A 15,427-nucleotide genomic window follows, 5' to 3' on the forward strand; every position below is an offset into this window, starting at 1 on the left:
GTAAGAATTCTCATTAATTTCAGTGGAAACTGTCATAATAAATGTTTAGAGTAAGAGTATGACTTCATGTATGATGATTGGGGATCGAGATGTATATAATTTTAAAAAGGATTATCATATTTCAAGGCTCCAATGCATGGTTGCACATTCAGTGTACACTTACAGTTTAATGGAAGCTATGGAAAGTTTGAAATGTTTCATTCATAAATCTATATGTTGTACCTTGACATATTAGAAAAGACTGTGCTTGCAAAACATAGGACTACATCAGTTTCTAAATCTAGTTGTTAGCTGGAGTAGACCAACTGAATGAAGCCAGCACATATGTAATTATTAATTTCTGTTTCTGGCAGACTCTCTCAGTGGAGATGCAACTGCAGCACTTTGAGACTCAGAATAAACAATTCCAACCACTTTACAAAGAGTGGGAACGTGAATTTCAGCAATGGCAGGATCATCTTCAGACCTATCCTCACAAAGATCAGCTTTATGAGTGTGAGAAACAGTGGATGATGTGGCAGGGCCAGATGAAAGCTACTCATATTCACCTTCAAGAAAAAGTGAAGTCTCTTCGAAACATGAACAGTCAATATGCTAGCAGTGGAACTTTGCCACTCCTATATCCACCATATCCTCAAACAATACAGAGTGGTATGCCGATGGCATCATCTACTTTGTCCTCAACTTCACTCCCTCTGTCCTCTACTGGATTCTCTTCTGACCCACAGACATCTGATATGCCTGTTTCAAATGATCCTGGCCTTCACAGCACCCAGGCCATTGAAACAAGGCCAACCATGTTACCTACAGCAGGTTCTTCTAAATTTAAAAGTACTGAATCACTTCCCACTTCCCAGCCCACAGAGATGGTTAGACCAGGTCTGCTTCCTACTCCTACCTCGTCTTATGCATACAAAGAAGCTGAGTTACCTGCCAGTACTCTTAACACAGAGGTAACTAGACCAACTCTTTTTCCTGCTCCTAGTTCTTGTGTTTCTAATGCCAATGAACCACTTCCCGCATCCCAGATGACAGATGTGGCCAGGCTAGGTCTGCTTCCTACCCCTGCCTCCACTACATTTAATACAGCTGAGACTCCTAGCACCCCCCAGACTATGGAGTCAAGCAGACCAGGTCTGCTCCCTACCCCTACATATACTTCTTTCCCCTATAAAAATAATGATTCATCAGCCCCTTCCCAATCAACTGAGGCAACCAGACCAGCTCTGCTTCCTACCCCTGCTTCTTTGTCATTTAAAGCTTCTGATTCACTTGCCAGTTCCCAGGCCTCTGAAACAGGCAGACCAGCTCTTCTCCCTACCCCTGGTCCATTTTCTTATAAAAATACAGATACATCTTCCACTTTGGCTTGTCGCTCAAATCTAACATCATCTGCTAGCTCTTCAGACCAAGGAAGTTCTTATGCTCCTCTGGGTAAACAGCCCATGTCATTTGGTTCATCTGAACCAACTTCTGTTGAAGTAAAATCCCATTCTATAGTATCATCTGCATCTACTACTACTACTACTGCAACCACCACCATCACTTATCAGAACAGACAAGTGAGAACAGCTGGGTTTTCTGATTCTCCAAGAGGATCATACAATGAAGGTCCAAGGAGCTCAAGGTAGGTTTTTTTCTTATATTTTGCATAGTAATAATCAGTTATGTACTATCCCACAGTCATCCCATGGTCCCTGTCCTGTTGAAAGCCAATTTCATCTTATGGTTGGGAATGCTTTCCATCTGTACAACTTGGGAAAAAATCTTCCAGAACAACTCAGAAACAGACAAAGCCATCCACATCTGTTGATCTCCTTAGTGAATGCTTGAAAAGAAATGTGTGGGTGAAATATCAAAATCATAGTTGTCCAATGAGGAATTCCAAAATACGAATTTTTAATCTCTTTTTTTGTTTTGTTAAATTGTTAAAATATATGTTCAGTAAACGTTGCCTATGTTATCTTCTAAACTTCCTCGTGAGGTTATGTTATACTCTACTTGTTTGTACTAATTTTTAAAAAGGAATTCCCAAATCTTGTATCAAAGCTAGCCACTTGTATCACCACCAAATAGCTGTGAAATGATTACATTGAAGGAGATTTAGAGATTTAGAGAGGAAAGCAATGGGCAAGGTATGTCTGCATTCACTTGACAACAACTTCTTTCAACAAACCACTTCACACAGCTGCTTTACTTGAGGACCTAAAATTGACTATTGGGTGGTTGAGTACCTATTTCTTGCTACTTCACACAACAGTTCAGTGGAAGCTCTAGTTTCTGCACTTGGGTCTGCTGCCAAATATGTAATTTGCATTTTGGAACTTATGCAGCAGCAGAAAGAGGGCTAACTGGACCTGCTGTGGAAGAGAACTCTATATCCTAAGAGCAGGCACTGAAGAGGCTCCTTCACATCCTCATCAATTTCTTTGTGATGATAGTACAACCAAGGGAAAGCCCTCCCTCCCAAAATCTTAAAATTCAGGCCAGCCCATACTCTGGGACAAAGCAGTGAACAACCATGTCATGTTCTAAAACCATGCCTAAAGGACTGGAGTCATTGTATGAATGTATTTTTCAAGCCAATCCTTTTCAGGTTGTGAAGAAAAATCTCCATGTTAGTGATATTGAATACCTTATCAGAGTTCAGAAGAACTAAAAGGGGATATACCCCCTGCCCTGGTATTAATTGTCCATCAGGATGATCAAAGGTCTCAGACTCTAAGGGTCCTTCCAGACAGGCCCTATATCCCAGGATCTGATCCCAGGTTTTCTGTTTATCCCAGATTATCTGACAATGCGAATTCATATAATCCACTTTAAAGCAGAAAACCTGGGATCAGATCCTGAAATGTAGGGTCTGTGTGGAAGGGCCCTAGGCCCAACATGAAGTCAGGTTAAAAAAAATTCAGAAGGCTCAGTTCATCCAAGAATCAAGAGATTGCCCTCATCTTTTCCCAAAACTGGCAAGTTGGACATTAATTGGAATAGTGTAATGCATGGAGGGCATGTTAATACAAGTTTTACAACATCCACCTTAAGGTTGACTGCCGTAACTTTCAAATATGCATTTGCTGCTCTCTCTACTCACTCAGATCTCCCCTGACTGTTTTAATCAGCCAGAAAAGGCAATAGTCAGCAATGATAAGCCACTTTGATTCTGTTTCTAGAGAGAAAAAGAGAGGTATAAATAATCATCACCATCTTGTCCACATCCTCATATATGGATAATGTCAGGGTGAACAGGCACTGACTTTCAAAACTGAAACCTTGGTTTGCAGTTCTGACTCAGTGAAACAAACTGTCTATTCTTGTTAAAGTTGTAATGAATATTGAAAGTTCTGAGGAGAAACAGAGAAAGGATGTTTTGCATATTAGAAACCCACTTTCTCAATCTCTCTTTTAAAATAGACTTCCAGAGTCACTTGGCAAACAGGTACAGGAGAGCCAGGAAAGGACTCGGAAAGGTTACAGGGTCCAACTTCTTGGTTGCCTCCCTGGCCGCTTGATATTACACAGAATGTGTGAGTGGGGAGGACAGCACAGCATCCTGGCAAGTTACAGCTTTCCAGATCCTTGGCTGCCCATTCCTGTTCTCATCAACACAGAGACCTGACTAAGAAATATCACCCATCACCTCACTATCACAGACTTTCTCCCTTCTTCAAAAACTCCAGACTTCTCAGAGACATCTGGCAGCAGAGAGAAAATTTATTCATTTAGCAGATCAAATTTCTACTGTATTATTTAGAATGATTTAAAATTAATAATTTACCATAAAACATATCTACTATTTTCTCAGTAGTTAACATGGAGACAAAAAGTGCTTATTCACATGCATAATCTTCAATCTTCTTGTATCACCAATTTTGAGATTCCTCTTATTGGATGACTTAAATTAAATATAAAGAACTGTTTGAACATAATACTTTTATCTATATTTAAAGTGATTGATCTGATTTGTTATTTTCAACATATATACCTGAAATGTTTTCCAGAATTCAAGACTTTTTAGAACCCAAATATCAATTGATTAACATGTTCAAAATGTGCATTTCAGGCTTAATTCCCTTTCTGTTTCCCTCACCTATCTGTCACTGAGTATAGCTGAAACAATTAAATAATTACACACCCTTCCACCTTGGTGGTTTACCTTATGTTAAATTCATTATTCACAGATTTAAGTAATATAGTCTCTTTAGGACTTTCTAAGTCCTTCAGCACAACTCAGTAATCAATTTCCAGCTAACTGGAGGACATAGAGATTCCTAGAGGTGTTTTCTCTTTTTTTCAATTCATAGTTTTCCACTTTCCTGTGGGTCCTGTCCACTGAACTCCAGATAATATGGAGAGCTAATTGTACATGCATCTGTGCCAGATATCTTGTGGACAGAATGTGATAGAATCATAGAGTTGGAAGAGAGCACAAAAGCCACCCAATCCAACCCCATGCAATGCAGGATCCAAGTATTCACAATCCAAGTATTCAGACCCAAATCTTCCTGACAGTCCTGCTAAGTTCAGGGAGTTTTGCCTCACTTGGCCTTTGTTTTCATGGCTAAGTATAATATCTACTCTACTTGCTTTTCCAGTTTGAGTTGTCCTTTTTTGAAAAGGGGAAGTTTGTGTGGAATCAATCCTCATTCTGGTTGCATTCTGTATTGTATCTCCTGTATCATCACATCTTTCTGATTACTTTTTATGTTCATTACTACTTCATTAGTAGTTTGAATTTGACAAAAAGAACATGCCACATTGTTCAGTAATGCAGTCTGGTTGTATAATTTTTCTTATGAGGTTTTTTTCCTTTCTAAACACAAAGGTTTGATGGACCACGAGGAAGAGGTTTTGAGAGATTTGACTCCCCAAGACAGAGAGTGCCTCATGTTCAGGGCCAACGTTTAGAAGGTCCATGGCCAAGGCTTCAAAATCAGCATAACGATGGATTATCAGGCAAACAGGGGCCTATCCCTCGGGGTCCGGCAGCAGCATTTTATAGTCCTTCAGGTGCATCGCAAATCCAGACCTCTCAAGCGGGTGGTCCACATTGGAGAGGACCTAGACCTCCTCTGGGAAACCAGAATCATCACAGAGAAAGTAAAGAATCTCTTACTGAAATGGCAAGTGGTCAGACAGTGGCAAATAAATCTAAATTTGCACCAGATTCAAAAGTATCTGGCCCAGGTCAGCCTGATAAGGACTTTTCTACAGCACAACAAAATCTATCCAAAACAGAGTCTGAGGCAATGCCAGAAACAAAAATGCAAAATTTAGCTGAATCTGCATCGCAATCAGAAACTGCAAAGGCATCTAGCTGTACATCAACTGTTCTGCATCAACCAGCGATATCTTCACTTCCTCCAAAATCCGAAGGGAAAAAACCATTACTACCATCACCAGTAATAGGAAATAAAGATGTGAACTCTATGGAAAATAAATTGGCTTCAGAAAACAATCAGAGCAAGGAACAGTCCAAACTGGAGAACAGGGAGAGGGGGCAAGTTACACCAAGAGATACTCAGGCAAAAGGGCCAGTTGGCAGAGGCAGGGGCCAGGGTAGAATGGAAGATACAAGAGGCAGGGGCCGAGGCCGCTTGGGAGATGTCAGAGGCAGAGGAATGTCAAATAGAGGTAGAGGTCAGACTAGAGATGTAGCTGGCAGAGATGTAAGCAGTGGACTAGGAAACCATGGCAGACTGTCAGAGGGCAGTTGGGAATCTGAGATGGGAGAGCAGCCTGGCAACCAAGAAAGGGCATTGGGTATGAGACCAAGCAGCCAGGAGAGGGGGTTACCACCTCGGATGGGCAACAAAGAGAGGGGCCGTGCAAGTAGCCTAGAAAGAGGTGCAGTCAGGCCCCCCAGCAGCCAGGAGAGAGGACTGGATTGGCAGACTGGGAGCAGGGAGATGGACCCAGTTCATCAAGCTGGTAGCTGGGAGAGAGACCTAGTCAGAAGACCTAGTAGTCAGGAAAGAGAACTAGGGAGGAGGAGGAGGCCTGGTAATTGGGAGAGGACTATGTACAGATATGATGGAGGTGATAATGAAAATGTACCTCCGTTTTGTGAAGAACCAACTAGGCCTCCATGGGCTTACAGAGAATTTGGAATGGAAGAAGGGCATCCATTAGAATACAGAGATATTCCTCCCCCAGAGTGCAGGCGATCAGATGACTGGGACAGAGACAGATACTGGCATGAACAGGGGCATGACCAGGGGTATGATGATCCCCACGATTCATATGAGAGAGATGATTTATTACCACACCGCCATCCGTTGCCTCCCCTTTCACCTCTGCCCCCTCTGCCTCCTTTACCTCCCATATCTACTGATGTAGAGAGACGAGATCCACTTTGGGATGACTGGGAACGGCCTGTGCATAGAGACAGGGAGATGGACAGAGATCTTGATCGGATCAGAAGACCCATGGATGTGTATGATCATAAATTAGAAAGAGATTGGGACAGAGATTATGTGAGACTGTTGGACAGAGATGCACTGAGTCATGATCTGGATATACCTCCTCTCCCTCCATTGCCTCCCCTTCCTCCTTTAGACAGATATCATGAGGATCGATGGTTGGATGAAAGAGAGAGAGATTTCTATGACAGAGATCCTAGAGAAAGGGGAGAGCTAAGAATTCGAGAGTATCCAGAGAGACATGATATGTGGAGAGAACAGCCTGACTTACCGCCTGACAGGGGTGATTGGGAAAGGGAAAGGTTTTCAGATAGGTGGTACCACGATGAAAGGGACAGATTCCCACCTTTAGAGGATCATATGGAACCACCGCCTCTGCCACCACGGTCTGAATTATTGGGAGAAGAGCCAAATGTAACCTCTGAGCAGCCAGTGGGAGGAGTAATGGTCCTTAGTCAAAGACAGCATGAAATAATTTTGAAAGCAGCTCAAGAGCTAAAAATGATACGGTGAGTTGATACTGTGCTTATTTATTTTGTTGTTTTATGTGCCTTCGAGTAGATTTGACATGGGAATTCCATCGTGGGATTTCCTTGGGAATTGTTTTTATTTTCAGGGGATGTTAGCTATTACTCAGGGACATCCAGTGGGTTTCTGTGGCTGACTGTGCATTCCAACACTGATCTCCCAGAGTCTTAGTCCAGCATTCAAACGGTTATACCACGCTGGTTCTCAGTACTTGTTTATGTATTTTAGAACATGTTTATTATAGAAAATGTACCCATTTTATTTATCTTCTCTTCCATAGTCCTGTAAGTCCTATAAATAACCGAGATGTACTTTTATCGATTTAATGAATTTACAGCATTTTAAAAATGTTAGAAATTTTCTCATAGCGTTAAGGGAAGCTTGTGAGCAGAACATGCCTATGGTATGTTCAATGCTCCAGCATCCCTGAAAATAGTATAGTGTGTATATCATGATTTAATATGGATGTATTATAATTTAATTGCTAGTTCTTAAAAACATTTTAAGAAAATAATATACATATATACATTTTCTCCACAGGGAACAAAAGGAACATATGCACCACATACAAGAATACGTTCCTGAGTCCCATATGTCTGAATTCTCACAGCAGGAAATGGCTATGTCACAGAATACAGCTAGTAGAAAGGATAATTTTCTGGTAAATTGAGCACTGCTATGGGCATACCTGGGCAAATGTGACTAGATTTTGTTACATTTTCTAAAAAAGATTTTAAAACTCTGCTTCCTGCCAAAAAGAGGTCTAGTGTCGGGTTTGAAGTCAGCATAAATGATGAGCTCTATTTTTTTAATTGTTGGAATTAAAGAAGTAACCATAAATGCCTAGCTTAACAAGAAAAATACAATTTTATCATTGACTTTAAAGATTTCATTCTGGGGGAGTTCTGCTAGAAAAGAATTTCATGATCTCATTCAAGCAGATTGTTTTAAATTTAGTTCCAGCATCAATATTTTTGATAGTGATAGAAACATAGGGCCATCTTGGATAAGAACAAGGAACTTAATGAGAAGATAACTGATTAATACCAGGTCTTTACCACAAACTGTGTGACATTAAATGCAGATCCTGGGTGGCATTTCAAGGGGCTGTAGAAGAAAAATATGTGAAAACCTTGTTCTAGATTCATGGCAATCTAAGTTAGGCAGTACCAATAGGTAAAGATAAAGGTTTCCCCTTGACATTAAGTTTTGTGAGTCTGACTCTGGGGGGTGGTGCTTATCTCCATTTCTAAGCCGAAGAGCAGGCACTGTCCATAGACACCTCCAAAGTGATGTGACCAGCATGACTGCAAATTTCTCTTTGGCCAAGGACTGAAATCATTTTCAGGGATGTTCTTTCTGAGGATACATTCCAGTAGTGAACAGGGCAGAGGCAAAAGGATGGGACCAAAATGTCCAACTATTTTGGCCCTTAATGCCAGTAAGCCAGCCTTGGTGGAAGTCAGTTCAATATTCCAAATAATAAAACCACCAAATTATAGCATCATGGGGAAGGGTGTGTGTCTATCTGTTGTGTTGGAGTAACGGATCTTTGAATTCAACATGGTGGCTATTTCAGTCCTTATCCATTGGACCTAGAATACAGTTAACTAAACAAACTATGGGGGTTTTAAAATAACAAAACAGCTACAGAAAGCATTCTTCAATATGGACTTGTTTTCAAACTTAAGTTAATGCTGATCTTACTTTGTTGTCCCAGATAACAAATAGCAGTTTAAAAAGAAACTCTCCCTTCTGTCCAGGTGGGAGAAAGGATTGTTTCAAACTTAGACTTGCTTTGTTCTCTTCCTTCTTAATACAAGTTGATCTAAATCATGGATTAGCTTGACATGCTTGCACAAAGACTGAGCCCTCTTTACACTTCCATATAAAATCCAGATTATCTGCTTTGAACTGGATTATATGACAGTGTAGAGTAATATAATCTGGTATAAAGCCGATAATCTGGATTTTATATGGCAGTGTAGATAGGGCCTGATAGTTTATATATCTTTTAATTACAAGTTTCCTTTTCTCTGTTCCCCTTTGGGTAAATAAGGCTGAGCAGCCTGTTACTCCATCTGTAATTATAAAATCACCTGTCTTGTTTCAGAAGCCTGCCCCAAGCCAGATGCCAATAACCAAGTCAGCTACTTCAATGGCAAAGCCTTCTGGCCCAGTTATGATGCCATCTATTCCAACTACAAAATCTCTCCAACAATCCGCTCTACCAACACAGCCAAATGCTCCAGTTCTCATGTCAACTGCAGCACCTACACATGTTGCAGGTCCTGCAATAAAGTCATCACCCGGCAGGAACCAGGAGCGTTGGGATGAAGATTCTTTCCAGGGACTTTGGGATATCAGTGAAGATAAAGGTTTAAAATTAGAGTATGACACTTTTAGATCAGGTCCCTCATTGTCGTCCTCAACAATCCCAGCATCAGTTGCTCCAGGAATGGCACAGTTTTCCAAGCCACCAGTTGTTCATCAGACAGTTGATTATGGACATGGACACAGTCATGGCCAAGGTGAAATGTGTTAAATTTTCTTAATGCTACTTAAACCGTTGTCTTAAAGGAACACAGCAAATTTCATTGTGTGTATTCTAAATGAAAGGTTGATGTGGATGCAGGGACATTGATGTTAAGTCTGACACCCTTCACTTTTCTATCTTAATTATCTATTGACATTTCTTATTTAACTGAGAAAGAGTTCTTGTTACACTTTTTTTTGGAGTAGGAAGGTACTCCCCTCGAAATTCACCCAGACCCTATTGGATTCAGCTGGCATTTCCCTTTCAAACATTGTGTTCGAGGAATTCTTCCCTAAAGTGTTAACCAGTAGTAAACAGCATATATTCGCTGTGTGTCTTATTTGCAAGGAGAAGGCCATCAACACCTATGTACAAACAGCCTTACAATTAGAATTAAGCAGCATGGTACTGATGGCGGGAGAAAGATGCAGCTTCAAATCCTGGCTGGTTGCTCCCTGGCTGGTTGCTCCCCGGTGTTCGCTGGCCCTGATTGATTCTTGTCTGGAATTCCCCTCCTTTTTGAGTGTTGCTCTTTTTTTACTGTTATGATTTTAGAGGGTTTTTTAATACTGGTAGCCACATTTTGTTCATTGTCGCTCCTTTGTTACCTGGCCCTGATTGATTCTTGTCTGGGATTCCACAATGGGGCGCAGGCGGACAATAAGGCTTCACCTGGTTCGGATAGCACTGCCTCCGCATTAGCCCTAAGGTCTCCTGTCCATGTAGGTGTGTCCCCATTCTCAGTTCTTTCAAAGTAGGTAGTACTTGGAAGGCCATGGCTGCTCTTGGTCAAATACAGCTATATGCTTAAGACATCTTATTGGCTACTTCTGTTTTACTTTTATAAACTAAAATATTCATTGTGAATGAATTGCACTGTTGGTAAGAAGTTTTTGTCCATATAGTTATTTTCTCAAGAGCTTTAGCTGTCTAGTTTTCACTTTAATGAAATCTTCATGAACAAAAGAATTTTGTATCATCTTTGAGACTTGAGAGCAACAAGTTGGTAACATAAGCTTTTGTAGATGCTAGGAGTGAAGTATATAAAAAAAACCCTTTATGAGCAGGCTGTATGTGTGAATAGCAATAGAAATGCAAACCTTGATATAGTGATAAGGTGACCAGTTTTAATGGTAATCCTAGGGAGATGAGGCAAAATGTTGTCTAAAGCCAAGTTGAATAAGTAATCTTATGATTACCTATTTAGTGGTAGTGAATACCATTGGTAGTGGTAGTGGTAGTTACTGGATTGTAATGTGATGCTCGGTATGAACCGAAAAGGAAATATAACAAACTGGCCAAGGGAACCCTCGTGAGGCTGGGGTGTTGTTTACAGTTATAATTTGAGTAAAATGGCAGCGAACCATTCTCTCTCTTCAACCCACTGTCACCATACCCCCAAGATTGAATTTCTGTTGCTATTCACACATATAGCCTGCTCATCAGGGTCTGTTCCAAGACACTTCACTTCATGCATCTGGTCAAACAGACTTAAGTTTGTGAAAGTTTATGCTATCAATTTGCTACTCTTGGTTAGCCTGAAAGTTGTTACTAGTTCCATTTGCATACTGATCCAGATTAACCTTATGTCTTTAAATATTTAGAAGTAAGGCAAAACATGGAATCTTCATATTGTGTTTAACTTTTTTGATCTAAGTCAGGCATGGGAAAACTTCAGCCCTCCAGGTGTTTTGGACTTCCAAAGGGCCAAAGTTTGCCCATACCTAACCTAAATGATTGCTGTAGGTCATATTTTAAATAGCAGATAGCTGTCTTCTTCTCTGGAGCAATTTTTTTTTTATAAAAAAATGATAAATGTGTTGAAAAAAGGAATCTTTACTTATATTATTGCCAATTTATATTTAACAGACATTAGCACCAATAAAGGCGGACATATTCCTTATGGGGAACGAATAACTCTACGTCCAGAACCTCCTCATGAAAGACAGTCCTTTTCAAAAGGTGAGTATATCTTTGCTAATGCTAGTAGCATTCTTCTTTGGTTTTGTAACAAAGATGATTTAAATACTTCCCAAAGCTTTGGGGTTTTAAAAATATTTAGTTAGGATATTCTAGAGATAAAAATTTGGTGAATTCAAGATTCTTCTGCATGACAGTGCAGGGGGGACGCCACTTTCTGAATATCCTCATATATGTTTTAAGATCCTATATGTAAGAAAACAGCAGAAAGAGTTTTATAGTCTTATCTATAATTAAATAATTTTCTTGAAGGGAATATTTAATATGAGGAAACAACTTTGCTTTTATTTTGTGTCTAGTTGCAGGACAGTTCTAAAATAATTAAGTTTTTGTTTTTTCAGAACATCCAAGCCAACGAGATCGATACATGAAGGAAAGAGAAAATTATTTTGAGCGGCAAAATAATACTTCAGATCACAGAGATTTCAGGAGAGAACGAGAACCATTTAGGGAACGTATTTCTGGAGAGCATGAACGGGAAAGATTTGACAAAGAACGCTATCCACGAGAAGATAGGTACATAGTGTAGAAGTAATTGATGCAAAAGTGACTCCCCATAGAGAGCATTCAGCATTATTGTTTAAAGTTATTAATTTGGTCGGGTTTATGTTTATTTGTTTTTGTTGTGTGTCTGCAAGTCATTTCCATTTTACAGCTACTCTAAGGTGAACCTATAATGAGGGTTTTTTTTTGACAAGATTAGTTCAGATGGAATTTAAGGCTGAGAGATAGTGACTTGCTTATGGTCATTATGGCCAACTGGGGAGTCCCAAGTCCTGATCTCCAGAATTGTAGTCCAGTGCTCAAAACCCTCTACACTACACTAGCTACAATTTACATTTTATATCATACAGACTCAAATATAGTAACATAGGCTTATGTGAAAATAGACTGTTTTGATGTAATGTTAAATACATAAATAATTTTTAAAAATCCACTGCTAGCAATACTATTCAACACACAGAAGTTCATAAATGCTGGCTTGGTAGTCAGTCATTGTTTGCTGGCTACTACTAAGGGTAGTAGTCTTGTTGAGGGGCTAGCAAATTAGATTCTTTGAATACAGGCAGTCCCCAAGTTAGAAACAACTCCTAGTTATGATTATTGGAGGATGTCAGCACTAGTTGGGCCCAGAAGTGGGTGCTTCAGCCAGCAGCATGCATCAGGCCTTTTGGAGTATTTGAAATTTTTAAGCATTTACATGCACAGATAAAAATAAATACTACATTAAGACAAACATCTGTCCAAGTTGCATGTTAGGTAGAACTCTGTATTTTTTTAAAGTTATGGTTAATATGGTGTGGGGTCAGAGCCTCTGTGAGATTTTTACTGCTGTCTGTATCCTTATTAGAAAGATTTAATCTCACCCCAATCCCTGAGACAACAGGAAGTGAGAGGAAATCTATTCCCAGGAAGAGGGGATGATAACATGATAACTTCTGTAAGAAGTATCATGTGGAGAAGATGTCTCCGCTAAAGGTTTATCACCAATCCTTGTTTCCATGACAAGCCAACATTTTCAAAATCCAGTTGTTAGAGGGACAGAAAGCGAGATGAAATCTTCTTAATGGGCACAGACAGCAAAACAAAAGTTACAAGGGGATACTACCCCTTCCCTATGCTATCCAAAATTATACAAAATTTGTTGGAATTACACTTTCAAAACGTACCTATTCCATGTTACGTAGAAATACAACTTAAGAAAAAACAAACAGAACCTAATTGTCGTAACCCAGGAACTGCCTGTAGTTTGGTTTTTGCAACATTGTCTCATCTAAATATGAGATTGTTTGTATATCTCAGCATCATAGCATCATTTTAAAAGAACTGTTGATGAAACTGTAAACTAGATTTTTTTCAAGCATGCCCACTAGTCCCAAGGTTTGGACCCATTCTGAGAGCCAAAAAACCCCACATAATGGTGTAGATCTGTATAGAACTGTGGGTCCCCAGATGTTTTGGCCTTCAACTCCCAGAAGTCATAACAGCTGATAAACTGGGAGTTGTAGGCCAAAACAACTGGGGACCCACGGGTTGAAAACCACTGGTGTAGAAGGAGCCATCAAGAGTAGACATTCTCCCAACACCACCATATGTGGTGTTTTACCTTACTTAGATTTATCTCAGGGGCAGACAACTTGCAGCTTCCACCTGTAGTCAAATTCCACCTCTCATATTTTAAAATAAACAACCGGTCCTACCTTCAGAAAAACATGTTTGCCAAGAAAGTGTGGTGAGAGGGTCTCATTAGGTTTTGCCATAGGTTGGAAACAACATGAGGACACATAACAACAACAACAACAACTATTGGGCTGCTGTAAAGCATATGATTATATAATAAACTGTTTTACAATTGTAGAGTACCTAAGGGCTGCTTATTTGGAAACATGTTTGTAATTTTTTTTAATGGGGTAGAAGGGACTTCTGGATTCCAAGAACATTTTCTTATCTCTTGTATTGCTAGGTGTGTGCATACAAGAGTCTGTTTCTTGTGTCCAGTAGTAGCATATCACTTTGGCTAGGAATTCGATGATTAGAGGGTTTGTATACGTTTTCATAATGTATACAACATAATGTGTACATTCTTATTGTATGTGTTAACAAAATACTGTCTCCATGTGGTAGGCCATCTCCTTCAAGAACTCAGTCTTACCGTGACAAAGACTATTCAAACTCAAGGAAAGGAGGATTTGAAAGGCAGCCATATGAGAGGAAACCTGATCGTCCGCCTTATGATCATGGGCATTCCATGTTTGGAGGTATAATTCTTGAACCTTGAAGAAAGTGTAGTCTGCCAGCTTGATTGATCCAGCATGACTCAATTGGAAAAGATTATAGTTTTTGCTGAAGCAGATGACAGTAAAAAAAAAGGGGAGAAATACCATGTTACGGATGAATTGATTAAAGGAAGCCATGGCCCTAAGTTTATAAGACTCGAGCAGGGTTCATGTTCTCTCATTCATAGGGTTGCTATAAGTCAAAGCCAGTAAGGGCTGAAAGCAGGGCTTCAAACTGCCAGTTAGAAGAATGTTTGCAAATTATGCAAAAATATTCATATGCATTTAATGTGCATAATACATATAGTTCACAAAATCAAGTCTTTTCTGGGACAGAATTCTATTATGTTAAGTTGTCATTTGAAGCAAAGTTAAGCAATGCTATAGAGAGATTTCTGTGTCTTGTGAGTTAAGGATCTTTTCCTGTCAGGCCCATTCTCAATGTGTGTATCCCTAACTCAAACAACTTAATTACATTTTCCAGGTCGAGATAATTAGTTATTATACAATAAAAATGTGCTGTTTAGATCACATTCCAAATAGACTTAAGTGCCTCATAAATCCTGTCTGCCCAAGGCCTTAAACAAACTTAGGGTATAATCCAGTTTGTTCTGGAACAAACATTAAATGGCTTTCCTGGCTATAGAAAATGTTAGTATAGAAATCTAGCTGAAGGGGAAGTGTATCTGTATTGTACATGCTATCCTCTGCTAGCTTATTTTTGTTGTAATTTGTAAAAATTATTTGGAAATGGACTAACAGAACTTCTTTAGTTAGAAAATTTAAATTGCCAAAACATCTTATTGGGGAGAGGGAGCCATCTATGATCTTGCCACAGAATACTGTTTTCAAATCTAATTTTCTTTTTCCATTCTTATGTAAACTTTGTGTTCAGGTGACCGGAGAAATTACCCTGAGGATAGAATGCCTCTTTCCACTCCACCAATACCTCGACAGCCACCACCTGCCCCTCGTGTAGAAAAAAAACCAGAATCTAAAAATGTGGATGATATACTGAAGCCACCTGGGCGGGAAAGTAGACCAGAGAGGGTACGTATTGGGAATTTGGTTTTCTAATCTTAAGCAACAAGCTGTGAAAGAAGGTATATTATACTAGCCTAATTTCCTGAAGTAGCATCCCATGACTTTCAGTCTTGGACAAACATATCAAAGTGCATTAGATTTCA

At 39.6% G+C, this 15,427-nt stretch overlaps 1 protein-coding gene across 3 annotated transcripts in view; it reads left to right on the forward strand.

Moving 5' to 3' along the window:
* The window catches only part of YLPM1 (YLP motif containing 1), a 54,997-nt gene that overhangs the window by 17,933 nt on the left and 21,637 nt on the right, over window positions 1-15,427 (forward strand). For all 3 annotated transcript variants that reach the window (XM_060758507.2, XM_060758514.2, XM_060758521.2), the window contains 8 exons: window positions 354-1,627; window positions 4,823-6,928; window positions 7,488-7,608; window positions 9,061-9,478; window positions 11,353-11,445; window positions 11,805-11,979; window positions 14,089-14,222; window positions 15,136-15,290. In XM_060758507.2, coding sequence (XP_060614490.2) covers window positions 354-1,627; window positions 4,823-6,928; window positions 7,488-7,608; window positions 9,061-9,478; window positions 11,353-11,445; window positions 11,805-11,979; window positions 14,089-14,222; window positions 15,136-15,290 — 4,476 coding nt within the window. The remainder of the gene's footprint in view (window positions 1-353; window positions 1,628-4,822; window positions 6,929-7,487; window positions 7,609-9,060; window positions 9,479-11,352; window positions 11,446-11,804; window positions 11,980-14,088; window positions 14,223-15,135; window positions 15,291-15,427) is intronic.

The sequence above is a fragment of the Anolis sagrei genome, chromosome 1, assembly GCF_037176765.1.
Source record: "Anolis sagrei isolate rAnoSag1 chromosome 1, rAnoSag1.mat, whole genome shotgun sequence".
NCBI lineage: Eukaryota > Metazoa > Chordata > Lepidosauria > Squamata > Dactyloidae > Anolis > Anolis sagrei.